We start from the raw sequence: 17862 nt of genomic DNA, 5'->3' as shown, positions 1-17862 counted from the left end.
CAACTGTCCCCTTTGCCGCCGCCAAAGGGGTTATTGACGGCACCCTGGTTATAGATGAGAGCAGAGCCGGATTAACGCACAGGCTGGATATGGCTGCAGCCTAGGGCCCCCACAGGCTAGATATGGCTGCAGCCTAGGGGCCCCACAGGCTAGATATGGCTGCAGCCTAGGGGCCCCACAGGCTGGATATGGCTGCAGCCTAGGGGCCCCACAGGCTGGATATGGCTGCAGCCTAGGGGCCCTACAGGCTGGATATGGCTGCAGCCTAGGGCCCCCACAGGCTAGATATGGCTGCAGCCTAGGGGCCCCTACCTTCCAGGGGGCCCTCTGACTTGACAAACGTGTTGAGTGCAGTTGGTAGACATGATACCCTGAATTCCTAATTATGACGCTGTCTATGTATATTTGTCGAGAAATTTTGTCACAACATTTGCCCTCTGGGGGGCCCCGCAACAACCTGTAGCCTAGGGGCCCCAGGCCATCTTAATCCGGCCCTGGATGAGAGGCTCTCCCAGCTGCCATAAAGGCACAGTGCCAGTGGCAAAGCCAATGTGCTTTCTTTCTTTCTTTTTTTTTCAAGATTTGTTTTGGTCTTTTTTGACTTCACTTGATAGGACAGTGTGAGAGGTGGACGCGAAGCGAACTGGGAGAGAGACGGGGAGGGGTCGGCAAAGGACCCGTGCCGGGAACCGAACCCGGGTCAGCCGCATGGCAGACGAGTGCCCTACCAGTTGGCCACGGCAGGGCCAGCCAATGTGCTGTCAAGGATAATTCAGGCAGTGTAATAATTAAGGGTTTACACTTTAACCCGTTAAAACACAGCATTATACATTTGTTGTTACCAGAATGGCAATGACCGAGACATGATGAGCGAGACATAGTGCATTACCAAAGGCCCTGTGTTTTGTCATAATAGGGTAGTACTATGGTTGTCAACTTTTCAATGACTTTTACAGCGTGCCTCAGATTGTATGCCGTGCACTAAGGGGCTACTAGCCACAGTCAAACAGCGATCTCGAGCATATTTAAGCATTATTATTGTATTCAATTGGGGGGTGTTAACACATGATTCTTTAAAGAACTACACTAAGTTTGAACGAAGTTTCAGTAAGTTCAAACTAAGTTTGAAGTTGAACTTCAGGCAGCTGCTTGAGCATTGTTGTGTTGATGATTCAGGACTCTTGGGTAGTAGGCGCAGCGCTGTTTACATTTTACAGCAAGAGTCCGCCTGCCTGCCTGCCTGTGCTCACTTGACCAAAGCACACACACAGAATAGCTTACTCCATAAACTATTTATGCGTCATAGTACTAGTATGGTAGTAAAGGCTTTGACTTGAATGACTAGTACTGCTTTCCACAGGTGGAGCAGTCAGTGTGTATTACGAGGCTACAGTGGTGTACTGTGGACGATGCATCAAGCAATCAAGATACTGAACACTCAACCCACTCTCCCTTCACTGTCAGCCTCTAGCCAGCCAGGCCACTGACAACCCTCCCCCCCCCATCGCCACCACCATATCTGCGACTGAACATTCCACCTGCACTACTACATCTGTGACTGAACTTTCAACCTGCACTAACTCAAAACATACACATGCACACACACACACACACACATACAGTACATCAACACACACACACACACACACAAGCACACCGCACTTTCTGCACTAAACCCAAACATGCACACACTGACACACAACTCATACTCACACACACACACACACACACACATACAGAGGTACACAGACACAGACACAGACGCACACCGCACTTTCATACAAACACACACACACACACACACACACACACACACACACACATACTGCTGCTGGTGTATTTCATAAACCTATTTTAATATTTTAATTATTTATTTTCTTCAAATGCTACTATTACTATGTCAGAACGCCATAAAGGACTTATAGAAAAAGCACAACAAAATACCTCCTCTTAATGTATGTTCTCTACAAGTCTTCTGTTGTCCAGTCTTGCACTTTAAATGTCTGTATGAGCAATGTCTATGTCCATACTGTCTTATGTCCATGTATGAGTACTGTCTATGTCTATACTGTCTATGTCCTTACCTAGATTAGTCTATGTCTGCATGGGAGAGCAAGAAACGCAATTTCAAATTCTTTGTATGACCAGTGCATGTAAAGAAATTGACAATAAAACTTGACTTGACTTGGACAGTACTTGTTTCTTTTTTTTTTTTGGGGGGGGGGGGGTTGGCTTTATTTTTGACAGGACAGTGGAGGAGACAGGAAACGAGAGGGGAGACCAAGAAACAGGGAAGGAGGACTCTGGCAAATGACCTGGGTCAGAATTGAATGTACTGTACTGTGGTATCCCAGTGCCCTACCGTTAGGCCACGGCAGGACCGAAAGTAGTCATTTTAAAGCAGTGTAGGCCTACTGTGGTTGGGATCTGGAAGTAGGTGTTAATGAGGGAGGTCCATTAAAATATTGCCATCATACTCCATCTACAGCTCTATAATGCTAGCCTCGCGCACCATCCTAAGTACTTCCGCCAAAGAGACTTGGCTCCGCAATAGGTCTGGTACCTGTTTTCTGTTGAGCGGCAAGATTTGGTTGGTGTTCTGACAAACGGTCCTACGTTGTAAATTTTATCCCACGGTAGGATGTTCTGTCAGACATGTCTGTTAAACAGTCCTACATCGCCAAAGATAGACGTCAGACATGTTTGTTCAACAACTTAGCCTGATTTTCCCGAAAATGTCCTTCCCGCTTCCTGCAATCGCGTCAGATCAAACAAACTCCAGACCATGAATACGAAATGAAATGGTAGTATTATGGGATGGTCAGGACCAGGCTACTATAATGCACCAGATTTGACCGTTGCTAGTTAGCGTATGTTCAGAGGGACAGTTGTGATGAGGTTTAAGAAAGGGCTGTCAAAAGACCAAGGCCAAAGATACAGTATATTCAAAACTTTATTGTGTGAATAAACCATGTTGAAACATTACAAAAGCACCATATACATGTAATTGCCAAACATACGTTGTCATTTCCATATCAGAGTGATCAGTGCAATTTCATTTCATTTTTAAGTTCATCTAATGTCTGTCAAATAAAATGTGTACATTCACTTTTGAAACATAGCATACACATCGTTACTGTAGAGTCTGTAAAGCTTTTTCCTACATATAGTGACATTTGGTTGTTGTGCTTAGATAGGCTACTTGATTTTTATTTAAACATAATCTCAGAAGACAATGAAAATATTGATATCTCCTAATGAAAGCAACCCATACAGAAAAATGTGTTGCAACATCGACTTCATGTTGGCAGCAAAATGGCTAGTTAATAGGCCTATGACTTAAGCATGGATTAATCATGATTTTTTTTTTTTAACTATTCAGCTTATATATTATTCTCTTTTGACTGACTGCATCGGTTGAATGCTTTCAACACCTCACCACAGCACATTGAGAATGAAAATACTGTATGTCAATTTAAGATGGAGCTAATCAAACAGAATGGAGTGTGATTCACCTTGAAGCAAAAAAAAAGGGAGTAATTTGTACTGCTGTACCACAAGCTGATTATCTGTGTTTACTGCAAAGGCTTGAGTTCAGATTAATGTGTTAAGACCTGTCCCAGTTAGACAGTTGTTGCTACCAGGATGTCCATGTCCAAGTCGTAATGTATTACTAAAGACTGTGTGTAATGTTGTAGTAGTGTAGTGCTGTGTAATGTTGTAGTAGTATAGTGCTGTGGTGGTCAAAGTGTTTTCACTATGGACTATTGTGGTGTTCCACGGGTGGAGCAGTGTGCATTACGAGGCTACATTATGATGCTACGTCAAGGAGTTAAAGGGACACTGTGTGAGATTTTTAGTTGTTTATTTCCAGAATTCATGCTGCCCATTCACTAATGTTACCTTTTTCATGAATACTTACCACCACCGTCAAATTCTAAGTATTTATTATGACTGGGAAAATTGCACTTTTCATACATGAAAAGGGGGATCTTCTCCATGGTCCACCATTTTGAATTTCCAAAAATAGCCATTTTTAGCTGCAAAAAATGACTCTACCAGGACCATACTAGAAAATATGTGTTTATTACTTAGAACACTTTCATGTAGAGATCAAATTTGGCAATTGGCAGCCCAGTTTCAATGCGCAGCATAGTTGCAGTACCGTTTCTGACCATTTCCTGCACAGTGTCCCTTTAAGTCCTCTTGGTGTTCCGACGTCAAAGTAAAAGCTGAAGGAAAGTACCACCAAGTGATAGCACATAGCGGTTAGACCAGTTAGTTATTTTGATTGTACCTAATGAGGTGGCTAGATGTTGTTACTGAAAAAAACTAAAAAGGAAACCCCGTTTTGATCCAACCAGCACAGAATCAGGTCATTACGGGGTTAAGTACTCTTGTTGTTCGGAGGTTGTTTACGGTGTCCAGACACAGTGGGCCTGACACTCTTCCTGGCTATCGAAGCGGTTGCCGTTGCCTCCGCAGCCTCCGTACCAGAAGGGGTAACAGCGCCTCTGTGTGGCGTCATAGCGCCACTTCACCACAAAGTCCCTGCAGCGGCCAGGGTCATGCTTCAAGGTGCAGGCAACCGCTGCAGAACAGGAACACAGCACACACAGTAAATGGTCAGGCCTCTGTTATGCAATCTAATGTACCATGTACTTACATACTGAAGAAGGAAGTCAGCTCATACCATATTTCATGCTGTGATTTGGCTACATTTTTCAGCTAACCACGGCTTTCAAAAATAACAAGTAACTTTTTGGAAGAATTTGTATGGTAGAAATAAGTTTAACCATCCATTCCAGGTTAAACAACCCATTTTTGTAAATGTATCGAATCGAAATACTGAACATCCAGTCCCTCTACATTTTACATTGCATTGCATACACACAGTGTCAAATCAGTAAGCACAGTTTGCCTTTAGTTTAATAAGCATTTAACCTTGCCTCACTGACATAACTTAAACTAGATTATTTCTACCTAGTACTTCAGGAAAGATTAGAGGTTCATCTGGTATCCTGACTTTACTAGACAAACATGAGATTTATTCTTTGACCACCTTGCAGTGTTGTAGCATCCTCAGTCAGTTGGATCACGTCAAATTCTGGAAGCAAAAACCATCAAAGGTCAAAAACTTAGATCAGCAGAAAAGCAGTCATATACTCTACTGACTTTAATTTAGTGAGTTGTTAGACGTAATACTACAAACATCATTGTATTCCAAGGAGGGATTGCTAATTGGAAAGGAATTTTCAGAGTGCCTTGACGGTGGGAGGTATTCAGTGGTACCACCCATTTAAAGATGGATGCTTATACTTGTCCTGAAGGACTATAGCACACCGGTCCACCAACTGAATTTTCGAGGGCAAGACAAACACAACATTTCTGTAACATGGCAAAAGAAGGCCAGAGCGATGAGAAAAAAAAAACCTAGCATAATCTTACCGCTGGTGTCTCCACGGCCAGAGTAGTATTCACCATCCTGTCCCGTCCCGTAATAGATCTCTATTTGGGAGTCTCCGGTCTGATCGGGGGCGGCGGGGGTGGCTACAGGTTGGTTGTATGTGGGGGCGGTTGGCACTGGGGGCGCTGCTGGTTGGTTGTATCTGGGTGCTGTAGGTAATGGGATGGCTGCTGGTTGGTTGTATCTGGGGGCGGTAGGGAATGGGATGGCGGCTGGTTGGTTGTAACTGGGGGCGGTAGGGAATGGGATGTCGGGTGGTTGGTTGTAACTGGGGGCGGTTGGTAATGGGATGCTGGTGAAGAATAGAACACTTTCGTTATTATGAAATTATGAAAAGATGAAAACAATTTTTGAGGCACAGTAGATAACTTTCAGAAAAAGCACTTTCACAAAGGGCAAAGGGGCAGGTGCTTCAGCAGCACCTCATCTCTATCTGTGCTCGCCTAAGAGACTCAGTGAACCATCTACAATACGACTTGACTTTATTGTCAACATCACATCACAAGACCATCTCACCTCTCTTCCAGAACACTGGTCAGACCGTCATCTATCTGTTGCTGGAACTCCCGACATATCCACTGCTCCGACGAGGCAGGGTACGCGTTGACTTGCCCTGTTAATGTGACGGCACAGAACTTTCAGACACAAAGGTCAGTGTTGCCAGATGTGTCTGACCAAATCCCGCCCAAAAGGTTCTCAAAAACCGCCAAAATGCGCTAAATTCCGCCCAAATTCAACAAATTACATTGACTTCTATGGGCCCAAAACGGCTTAATAAACCACCAAATGGCCAATTTTTCCCATTTTTGCCCGCCGACGCTCATCCCAAGTAGCCCAATTGGGCGGGCACCCGCCCAATCTGGCAACACTGACAAAGGATTGAAGCATTTTATACCAAGAAGAAACATCAGTAAATACTTGTGACAAAAATTGGTTTGTTTTCTTACTCTTGACGAATTGAAGGAAGATCTGCATGAAGCGTTTGGCATAATCCTGCTCCGCTTGCTTCACGTCTCCCAGGTGAACCAGATGTTGCTCCAATGGCAGGCTAGCAAGTTCCTCCACCTGTGTGCTGTTGAAGTGGTCGCCTACAGTCAGCGTGAACACCACCACGCCCTGACACCTTGCTAACCTGGAGGCATATTCAAGCCGTGCTCTATCCCAATAGCTTGTTTCCCCACCAACGACGACCAGAACCATTTTGTTCTGCCGTGGCTTTGCAACTGACTGGAGACCTCTGGTGATGATCCACTCCAGTGCGTATCCCAACCCCGAGGACCCACCGAGCTGCTGCATGCTCTGGAAAATGTGACTCTTCATCGCACTACTGTCCTGGTATCTCGTGAAATCAAACTCCTGTTGGACAGGAACTTGTCCTCCTCCTGTGGGTGCAAAGGAGCTGGAGGTTTGGTATAAGGCTACCCTGGCCTGATTACCAGACCTGGACGGCTGGCCGCTCACGGCGATCTGCTCTACCAGCGAACCCAGAAGCTCCTTGGCACCAGCGTACTGCCCTGCCTGGACAGTGTGTGACCCGTCCATCAATACAGCCAGGTCCAAGTCCACTTGAACAGGTGCGGGAGTCTTGTTCGTGTTGGAACAGCTCGACTCTGTCTTACAAGGATCTAGAAAGAAATTAAGGGATCGTTAACGCTTGGCCATTGAGGTAAAATATGTCACTATCACCATTACTGTCTGCATCCTTTTGAGCAGCAAATATTGCCTTTACTAATTGTGAGTAGTGTTGTGACGTTCGTGAATGAATCAATTCTTTTGAACAGCTCTTAGAAGTGAACGGTGGGAAACGAATCACAGCAGGGGGAGCCACTCTACCGTGTTTTCGTTTATTTGCCATTCGCTTTAAAGGACCAGTTCAGTCAATTTCAATATGCTGTTGTATTGCTCACACTACCCTTGACTTGTCAGTACCCGGTGATGCCACATTTTTCAGCTAAGCCCTTTCCTAAATATGAGCTATTCTAATGGGGGCAGCGTTTGTTTACATTTAAGAAAAAAAAATAAAATAGGCCTACTCCAAATATTTTCCCAAAAGGTACCGCTGTTTGCTAGTTGTCTGTTGATGTTGCGTAACCTTTCGGATGTTTTTTGGGAATAAATAAAAATGTTTTTTTGAAATGTAAACAAAGCACTGCCCCCATTACAATGACCAAGATCTCGGAAAAGGCTGAAGAAGAAAACAAAAAAACCTCAGGTACTGATAAGTTCAGGGTAGTGTGAGCATTACAACTGCATGTTGAAATTGACTGAACTGGTCCTTTAAGCAGATGACCTTCACTTGAGTACTGTAATTATGGGGTAAAAACACAAGAGTCTTCCTTGGAGACTTACAGAAACAGTCTTTAGAAGCAGGAGGGTAATCAGTTGTTGTTTGGACAAAATTCCCTACAGGTGGAGTGAAAAAATGCTATCTTCTTAAAGGGATATTGTGCCATTTTTTGAAATAAGTTCAGTTTACACCTCCCCTTGAGTTAAATGATTGAGTGAATTCTACCTCCAAGCTAGCAATTAACATTGAATCCTATGAGGCCAGCTAACAGTAGCTTGGATACACACACGCAAATAGTATGAACTCATTAGACACTTAAGGGGGCAATCGCCATTCCGACACGCCGCCATTCCGACAGTATATTATTGTCATTCCGAGCCATTCCAAGTCATTTAAACATTGTTTCAAGTACTTAGAGGCGCTTGAACAGCGTTCTGACTCTATTGACATAAGCGGAAAGTGGAGAGAGTGACAGCGCAATTACACAAAGAGTGTATCATTTTGTCACAGTCCAGATGCCCTTAAAGGTAGGGTCTGAGATGTTTGAAAAACGGTTCCTGCAAGCTGGAAAAATGGTTCCAGCAATAAAACGGCAATGTCGGAATGGCAGTGCGTCAGAATGGCGGGGTGTAACTGACACTTAGAGCAATGGTGGCAGAGGCATACCGTAGCATATTAAACACCTCTTCACGTCACTCAGCTGAGGCCTCACGTCTTGATCAGTTCTCATCAGTTTCACCAGAAAGCTTCGGGTTTCATCAGCCTGTGGTAACACGAAACAGACGGTCAACAAACACATTGTAGCACACCAGTAGCTTAATGAAGACATTAGCATTAACGAACAGTCAAACACATTTGAAGCCTTAATATTCATGAACGGCGTGACATTTTCCATGTGTGTTACGCCCATTTGTGGGGGAAACCAGCCAATGCAAGTCAATTGGTGGTCAACACTAGTAGCATTAGTACCATTAGCGAGTACACTAGTAGCATCAATATAATAGCATTAACCTACGAGCACGCTAGTGGGTTTTGCATTTAAAGGGGCACAGTCCCATCCATGGGCCCAACTGCACAAAGAGGCTACACTACCCATCTTACAAAAAATGACAAAAAAATGTACAATCTCCTCCAACCTTTTGATGTGCTTACCTCGATTGCACTTATGATGTTGGGGACGTTCCTGAAGCCGACGACAGCGGTGTGAATGTCATTGGCCTTCAGCTCCAGGATTCCGGTGTTGATGGACTTGACATCCTGTGACGCCCCGTTGGTGATGAAGATGGCCACCTTCCTCATCATCAAACCCTTCCTGGTCCGTTTGAAGACGTGTCTGGCCACGTAGCGCATGGCTGCACCTGTATTGCGGTCATTGGATGTGCGCTCGAGGGCAATGTTGTCGACTTCAGTGAGAAGGAGCTTCTTCTGTCGAAATTCAGAGAAACGAACGAGATACTTGACGCTGGAGCTGAAGGACACGACTGCCACCCGCGCACCCCTGGGGCAGTTGCTTTCAGCGATGGCCACGTCCTCCAGCAAGTTCTTTGCGACTGCACGCATGTTTTGAAACGCCTCAGGGGTCACGTCCTGAGACATGTCCAGCGCTATGACCAGCTCCGTAGGGTACGCCGGACACTCCTCTTGGCCTAAAGATGACACAGTCACACTATTATGTATTAATAACAGATGCGGAGGCACAGGTACTGGTCAACACGACACTTTAGTCATATTATTAACTCTCCATTCACGCTTACACCACGCATGCACACACACATATGGGCAGTCATGGGTGAGCGGTTAGGGCGTCAGACTTGCATCCCAGAGGTTGCCGGTTCGACTCCCGACCCGCCAGGTTGGTGGGGGGAGTAATCAACCAGTGCTCTCCCCCATCCTCCTCCATGACTGAGGTACCCTGAGCATGGTACCGTCCCACCGCACTGCTCCCCATGGGGCGCCACTGAGGGCTGCCCCTTGCACGGGTGAGGCATAAATGCAATTTCGTTGTGTGCAGTGTTCACTTGTGTGCTGTGGAGTGCTGTGTCACAATGACAATGGGAGTTGGAATTTCCCAATGGGCTTTCACTTTTTCACTTTCACATCACGCACACATTGAACAGTGACTTCATAATAAAAGTACTCTTACTTGCTCATACACACCATACACTAGTCAGGAGTATGGAGAGGGTGTGAAAATACTTGTCAATATCTAAAAACATACTGTATGTACTGTATATTCATTAGACAACTGTCAAACTCTCAACAATGTGTATGACCCTTATGAGACAATTGACTGAAGTGCTTTATTAAACAACAGGCTAGATGCCCCTTGCAACACACAACAACTTGTGCAAACAGAAATAGATGCAAATGAACCTGAAGATAGCTTTAGCACAGTGCATGAAGTGGCTACATGTGTTTTAATTGTAGGCTACATGGTCCCTAATGAATTGATATTGAATTGAATTGAATGAAATAACTCACCCATAGAACAGGCTGTTGAAAAGGGGGGTCACAAAAAAGAATCATTAAAATCTTTTAAAAGCAAGCTACAAAATATAACATCAGTATACTACAGTAACTATGTTTACATGGTAAGATGCGCGCACACTCATACATACTGTACTGTAAATCAAGGACAAACAGCTGATGTGAAGGCTCAGCAGCTAGTTGAACAAGGTGGGTCTGCACACTACCAAAGAAGCTCCAAAGAAAATTAACTTTATTCAATTAAAACAGCAAAGTTTCGATCACCCTGGATCTTCATCAGGCCTCGTGAAGATCGAGGGTGAACGAAATGTTGCTGTTTTAATTGAATAAAGTTTTTTGTTTTTAGCTTATTTGGCAGAGTGCAGAGCTAACTTCCTGGACTGTCTGACACTACTGTCAGGCACCTGCAACAGGTGATTTTGGATGTGTGCTCTTTACCCCAAAAAGGCTCAGCAGCTAGCTATTAACTCTTGAAGACACAGCGTTATAAATTAGCTGTCACCAGAATGGCAATGACCAAGTGCATTACTAAAGGCCCTGTGCACTGTCATAGTATTGTAGTACCCTGTGGTACTTAACTTTTCAATGACTATTACTGCATGCCACAGGATGTATGGCGTGCATTAAGGGGCTACCTACTGTTCCTTCCACACTTACAGATCAAGGCTTGAAAAACGTATCAAAATACATAACGCACAATAGAAGTGAACAAAGGGGACCGAATCCAAAAACATGTGTTGAGTCAGGGAAAGTCAGGGAGCCTTTTTTAATGGCTGTACATTTGCTTAGGCTGTGAATCTGAACGTACCACAGTTGTCCCGCACATAGTTGACCAGTTCACATTCCTGTAAAATGTAAAATGCAAAATGCAATGTTTACATGTGTCAGAGTCGTAACAGTAAATATAAAGAAAAACAAAGGTGAAAGAAGAATAGGAACATACGCTCTTCAGTTTAGGCCCTGGAGCTCCTCTCGGGCCCTGTAATGCAAATAGGACGCTTTTCAATAACAGAACATTTCCATCCTGTGCCACATAGGACGCTTTCAATAAGACAACACTTCCATCCTGTGATTTATTACGCTGTGAGCTTAAGATAAGGCAGAGCAGCAGCTAATGAAATGATCTACTATAATGTAAATACTTTCTGTATAGGTAAATGTGTTGCGGAGGGGACTTGCCCTGTTGCCAGCTGGTCCTTACTCTATACTGTAGGTGTGTGTTGAGGAGGGGAGATAGAGTAGATATAGCTACTGTATAGGTGGAGGGGAGATATATATAGACTAGAGTACTTACAGTATGCTGTAAGTGTTGCGGAGGGGACTTAAGGGCCGTACACACACGTCGCTACTAGTTACTCGCTGAGCGAATGAAGTCAATAGAATGTCGATGTGTTCCAGCGAGATTCGCAGGCGAGTAGGCGAGTACTGTACAAGCGATTCGATGTGGGCGGTTGAAAATATTTTATCTTCGAGTGAGGCGAGTAAGCGAGTAACCAGTTGGAATGCCGAGTTCGGTACTTCTTGCCTGTTCATTGGCAGTTAAAGCCACGGGAACTTTCAGCTAACGTTCCATGAAAGAGTGGCGAGCAGGCGAGAAGCTAGCAATGTGTGTGTACGCCGCTCTACCCTGTGGCCAGCTGGTCCTTACTATATACTGCAGGTGTGTGTTGAGGAGGGGACATAGATATACTTGCTGTACAGTATGCTAGGTGTGTGTTGTGGAGGGGACTTACCCTGTGGCCAGATGCTCCTTACTGTATAGGTAGGCTATACAGTATGTGTTGGGGAGGGGGGATAGATATACTAACTGTACAGTACACTAGTGTGTTGCGGAGAGGACTTACCCTGTGGATGGTCCTTACTGTATAGGTAGGCTATATGTGTTGGGGAGTGGGGATAGATATACTAACTGTACAGTATATTTGTATGTTGTGGAGGGGACTTACCCTGTGTCCAGATGGTCCTTACTGTACATATACTGTATGTGTTGCGGAGGTGAATAGGTATATGTGTTGCGGAGAGGACTTACCCTGTGGCCAGATGGCCCTTACTGAATAACTACAGTATATGTGTTGCGGAGGTGAATAGGTATATGTGTTGCGGAGGGGACTTACCCTGTGGCCAGATGGTCCTTACTGTACATATATGTGTTGCGGAGGTGAATAGGTATATGTGTTGCGGAGGGGACTTACCCTGTGGCCAGATGGTCCTTACTGTACATATATGTGTTGCGGAGGTGAATAGGTATATGTGTTGCGGAGGGGACTTACCCTGTGGCCAGATGGTCCTTACTGTACATATATGTGTTGCGGAGGTGAATAGGTATATGTGTTGCGGAGGGGACTTACCCTGTGGCCAGATGGTCCTTACTGTACATATATGTGTTGCGGAGGTGAATAGGTATATGTGTTGCGGAGGGGACTTACCCTGTGGCCAGATGGTCCTTACTGTACATATATGTGTTGCGGAGGTGAATAGGTATATGTGTTGCGGAGAGGACTTACCCTGTGGCCAGCATGTCCTGGGGCTCCAGGCTCACCTGGTGGTCCTTTGTTGCCAGGATTTCCCTATAAGTAGTATAACAGTGTGAGTGCGTGTGTGTGTGTGTGTGAGAGAGAGAGTGTGTGTGAGTGTGTGTGTGTGTGTGTGTGTGTGTGTGTGTGTGTGTGTGTGTGTGTGTGTGTGTGAGAGAGAGAGAGAGAGAGAGAGAGAGAGAGAGAGAGAGAGAGAGAGAGAGAGAGAGAGACATGTACTATATGATGAGTGCTATAGTTCAGTCATGTCCACTTTCATCAAATATAAGAAAATATAGAGTGACTTTATATATATCAGCATTTGACTTTATATCAACATTAGGACTTTATCACATATACTGTACAGTGTGACTATAGCCCAGGCATGCACATGGGATAATCATCTTTTTAAAAGAATGGGTTTAAGCCATATACAACCGAAGCCATATACAGTACACGTACATATGTAAGCCACATATGCAGGGTGTCTGCAGGTTTTAACAAGTGAAATTTTAGACTTTTTTAGACCATCATGGGCAAAATTTTAGACCTTCGCGGAGTATTAAAAAATTAAATAAAGCCAGATTGTGGTCACCTGACACGCGCGCACGCGCACACACACACACATACGCGCTCACACACACACACGCACACACGCGCGTTCACACACGCGCACACGGAAGCTGACAGGGGAGGATAAAGGGGACAGTTGACCCGGGCCCTGAGAAAGAGGGGCCCCAGAATAGGGGCCTAATTATATTGTATTTATTGAGAGGGGGGCCCTTTCAGATGATTTAGTCCCGGGCCCGGTAAAAGCTGTCAGCGGCCCCACACACACACAGACACACACACAGACACACACACACACACACACACACACACGCATCTGAATGAATGCAATAATGCATAATATAAGCATAAAGAGATCTGATCATAAATGACCAGTGATGCCATGTAGTACCTATATAGCATGCACATGGGATAATCATCTTTTTAAAAGAATGGGTTTAAGCCATATACAACGGAAGCCATATACAGTATACATACATATGTAAGCCACATACACGTACCATGCCATGTAGTACCTACTGTATATAGTATGCACGGGATAATCATCTTTTTAAAAGAATGGGTTTAATACAGTCCTCACCCCGCGGCCGCGGACTCCTTTGTCTCCTGGACTTCCTGCTCGACCCTTTGACCCATTCTCTCCCTTTGGAATGGCACACACAAAGTATTATTATTATCATTATTATTATCATCATTATTATCATCATTATTATTATTATTTGTAATAGTAGTAGTAGTAGTAGAATTTTGTCATGGCAGGTATGCAGAACTTTTTGATGTCAGGACTTACCTGAAAGGGGGGAAGGATATGCACATTGCTTGCAAAATACTTTTTTTATTTATTGGGAGCAACGTTTTAATCATAGATTTTCTTCAGGCATCTTCATCAACGTTTCTATCATAGATCTTCTTCAGGCATCTTGCTCCAAATAAATAAAGTCTTTTGCCAGCAGTGTGCAGATCCTTCCCCCCTTCTTCATGCGCCATTTTTGATTTGGCACCTGCTTGATGCTTTCCTCTTGGATGTGTGCTCCATACTACGACTTACCTGAAACCCATGGTAACCTGGAAAACCCGTCTCCCCCTTCGGAAGACAGAAATTAGAGTCTTTTATTATTTTTTTCTTACAGCACTGTACAGCATATCACATTACCAGGGTTCCCACTCTAATTCAGATATACAATTCCATGATTTTCCATGACTTTCCAAACCCAAAAAACAAAATTTCCATGACCACTTCTGTAAAAAAAATGATGTGAAAACGTTTTAAAAAGTGTGAAACTGAGACGATGCCGAGCCACTGCCAGACTTGGGTAGGCTCATTGCATTCTAGAATGTTGCACATTACAGCGCGAAACCAAACTGTCTCTGGCAAAGCGTTGTAGTATTAACAGTAAGAAACAATGTTATACACCAAAAAAAAGTTTTTGCTTCTACACAACTGTTAAGAAAATTCCATGACTTTCCATGACTGTGTATGCAAAATGGTAAAATGCCATGACTTTCCATGACTGGAAAAACTTTTATGAATTTCCATGATATTCCAGAAATTCCATGGCCCGTGGACACTACTCATCTCATGGGACATGTCACTGCTCAGGAAACAAATCCAAACATCTATGCATATGTGAACTCCTCTCTACAATGCAACCTCTTACAGCTCTCCAAGAAAAAGTAGTGTTCAACTTTGGATAATGGTTCTCCTTTAGATTAAATTTATCGGCTACCAAATGTAAGCATTGCTAAGGTGTACTAAAAATATATTTGTTAACCCTTACCTTCCGTCCCTTTGGACCGGGAGACCCATAGCCATACTCTCCAACTGCTCCCTGAAAATGGAAAAAACAAAGTCAAAAGCAGACAACACATCTTATTTAATGAAGCATAAACCCTTATTATTATTGATTGACGGTTTACATTTGTTTCAAACAACCTCTTGAGATGAAATCAAACATCAGTCATTCATAATATAAAAGCAATATCATACTATGTCAACCATATCAAGAATTAAGTCTACATATCGCAACCAAATACGTATAATGTCACACAAGTATGTTGTCATGCTGTATATCTCCTAGGGCAGGGGTTCCCAACCTTTTTCAACTGGGGCCCACTCGAAATTGTTAAAAATGTCCGGGGCCCACCTCTGACCCAATTAAGAATAAAACTCAAATAAATCAACAACACACACCAAAATATGATTATTATTTTTGAGAAATGATTTCAAAGCCCACTTGGAATACCTTCTGGGCCCACCAGTGGGCCCCGGCCCATAGGTTGGGAATCACTGTACTACGATATATGCAGCACAGAGCTACTACACCAAATCCCTTCACACCTAGACTAGATTATTATCTGAAAGAATATTATGGTGATAAATCTGAGCATAGAAAAATATATTGTTTAAAAAAAAAAAGTAGAACACACAATAATAATGAAAATGCATGACGGAATTAAATCTGGAAGTGAATCGAACAGAAAACAGTGTGGTGTCATAAAGCAAACACATGATACACAGGGCATAGAAAACTACATTGTTTTTGAGGCTGTTGTATTTGTTACATCACCCTCCTATCCCCATGAATAAAGAGGTCTATCATGCTAATTTATGCTAATTATGCTACTTAAAAAAATTTGCTCAACATTTACAAAGTAGCATCCGGCAGTTTCTACTGTATGTACTGGAGACCTATACTATACATTTCCATCAACAAACTTTGGGGTACCAAACATTTCCGGGTTCACTATAGGGCCCTATGGGCTGGCAAGTAGACTATAAATAAAGAGGTCTATCTTGGAACCTACTGGTGGTCCTCTGGGGCCTATTGATCCAATGTCCCCTTTCAGGCCCAAATCTCCAGGCTGACCCTGCACACAACACACAGACACACAATCACAACAACACAAAACAAAATGAGCAAACGCAACAGAAAGGCACACACAACACAAAGACACACAAACACAACAACACAAAACAAACAAACACAACACAACACATAACAAACATAACACAACAAGATTTGACCCTAAAGGTCAAGTTCCGGGTTGGCAAAAAGTTGATTCTGAATCTTTAGTCCATGCTGAAGACTTCTGGCATGGTTGCCCACTTTAAACATTTTTTAAAAACTAAATTACACTGTTATTTGACCGTGGTTGACCTTTTGACCTTCATATTTGACCTTAAAGGTCAAGTTCCATGTTGGCAACCAGGTGATTCTGAAACCTTAGCCCATGCTGATAACTTCTGGCATGGTTGCCAACTTTTAACAGAAAATGCCATCAAACATTTATTTTAGGGTCTTGGCAGGCTGACTAGTACAGCTAACTACAGTTAACAGTATTAGCACTTTTGACTGAACACATTTTTGTGTGTTGTAAAAAATATTTATTTTCAGGGGAGGCGCTGTGGTGCAGCGCACTAAGCCCCCCACACTTGGGTTTGCATGCCCATGGGGACCCCGGTTCGCAGTGGGTATGCAGAGACAAATGAATAATAAGAAATGTACCATATGGAGCACAGTCACCTTTGGGTAGAGGAAAATAAATAGAGGGGGTACACATGCAGGGTATGACAAAAAATGCTTTGAGGGTAGGTGAGACAAAAAAGGTTGGGGAACACTGGTGTACATTATACAATGTAATCATGTAGTGTACAATGTACAGTATATGCTAGTGAAAGAGCCACGCCAGTTGTCCTTGACTGACCTTCTTGCCTCTGTGGCCCAGGCTGCCTCTCGAACCCTTGGCCCCCTGTATTCCACGAGGACCCTACGTCACATCACACACACACGCACGCACGCAGACACACACACAAATGATGGAAGAAGAAGGTGTTGTTGTAATGTTGTATCAATTGGTAGCTCATAGATCAATCCCAGATTTCAAAGACATCACATATCAGTTCAATCTGAAGTCCTTTACAACAGCAGGGCCTATGTTGAAACAAACATTGTACTTAACAGCATTCTTTCTTTTTTCCCCTCTAGTTGCATGTAGTGGAAATCTTTGTGTTTTCACATTTTTTTATTTGCTCTGAGCTAAGGCCTAATTGTGTTGGAAATGTAGTACACATGCTGTATTTGGCGTGGGGCTCTCAGAACAGAAGCCGTCTCTGTACCTGCCGTAGCTTAAAGGTAAGGCACTTGTCTACTATGCGGCTGATCCGGGTTTGAATGCGGCCCGGGTCCTTTGCTGACCCTTCCCCGGCTATCTCTCCCAAATGTTTCCTGTCTCTCTCTCAAACTGTCCTGTCACTAATAAAGTCTAAAAGACCAAAAGATATACAGTGAGTCCAATATGTATTTGATCCCTTGCTGATTTTGCCGGTTTGCCCACTAATAAAGACATGATCAGTCTATAAATTTATGATAATATGTATTCAAACATGGAGAGACAGAATATCAAAAAGAAATTCCAGAGAATAACTTAAAATAATATATTTTAATTTATTTGTATTTAATTTAGGCAAATAAGTATTTGACCCCTCTAGCTAAAGAAGATAAAGTGCTTTGTGGCAAAGTCCTAGTTGTCTAGCACTG

The 17862-nt window shown here is 43.6% G+C and overlaps 1 protein-coding gene and 1 long non-coding RNA gene across 2 annotated transcripts in view; both read right to left on the bottom strand.

The window, feature by feature from the left end:
* Positions 1 to 3574: 3574 nt before the first annotated feature.
* The window catches only part of LOC134448755 (collagen alpha-6(VI) chain-like), a 40552-nt gene continuing 26264 nt past the window's right edge, over positions 3575 to 17862 (bottom strand). Inside the window, exons 27-42 of the mRNA XM_063198411.1 lie at positions 17030 to 17092; positions 16130 to 16192; positions 15103 to 15153; positions 14373 to 14408; positions 13905 to 13967; positions 12746 to 12808; positions 11185 to 11220; positions 11050 to 11086; positions 10236 to 10247; positions 8907 to 9400; positions 8421 to 8517; positions 6415 to 7092; positions 5984 to 6080; positions 5449 to 5759; positions 5063 to 5107; positions 3575 to 4591 (exon numbers count right to left, since the gene is read on the bottom strand). Coding sequence (XP_063054481.1) covers positions 4416 to 4591; positions 5063 to 5107; positions 5449 to 5759; positions 5984 to 6080; positions 6415 to 7092; positions 8421 to 8517; positions 8907 to 9400; positions 10236 to 10247; positions 11050 to 11086; positions 11185 to 11220; positions 12746 to 12808; positions 13905 to 13967; positions 14373 to 14408; positions 15103 to 15153; positions 16130 to 16192; positions 17030 to 17092 — 2322 coding nt within the window. The 3' untranslated portion in view covers positions 3575 to 4415. The remainder of the gene's footprint in view (positions 4592 to 5062; positions 5108 to 5448; positions 5760 to 5983; positions 6081 to 6414; positions 7093 to 8420; positions 8518 to 8906; positions 9401 to 10235; positions 10248 to 11049; positions 11087 to 11184; positions 11221 to 12745; positions 12809 to 13904; positions 13968 to 14372; positions 14409 to 15102; positions 15154 to 16129; positions 16193 to 17029; positions 17093 to 17862) is intronic.
* LOC134448847 (uncharacterized) lies at positions 15102 to 17094 on the bottom strand. The gene is made up of 3 exons (XR_010034851.1): positions 17030 to 17094; positions 16130 to 16192; positions 15102 to 15153 (listed from the first exon to the last, which is right to left on the bottom strand). It is a non-coding gene; the product is annotated as an uncharacterized LOC134448847 (long non-coding RNA).

The sequence above is a fragment of the Engraulis encrasicolus genome, chromosome 5 (assembly GCF_034702125.1).
Source record: "Engraulis encrasicolus isolate BLACKSEA-1 chromosome 5, IST_EnEncr_1.0, whole genome shotgun sequence".
Lineage (NCBI taxonomy): Eukaryota > Metazoa > Chordata > Actinopteri > Clupeiformes > Engraulidae > Engraulis > Engraulis encrasicolus.
Note: the sequence above shows the minus strand (reverse complement) of the source record. Positions and strands in the feature narration are given on the sequence as shown.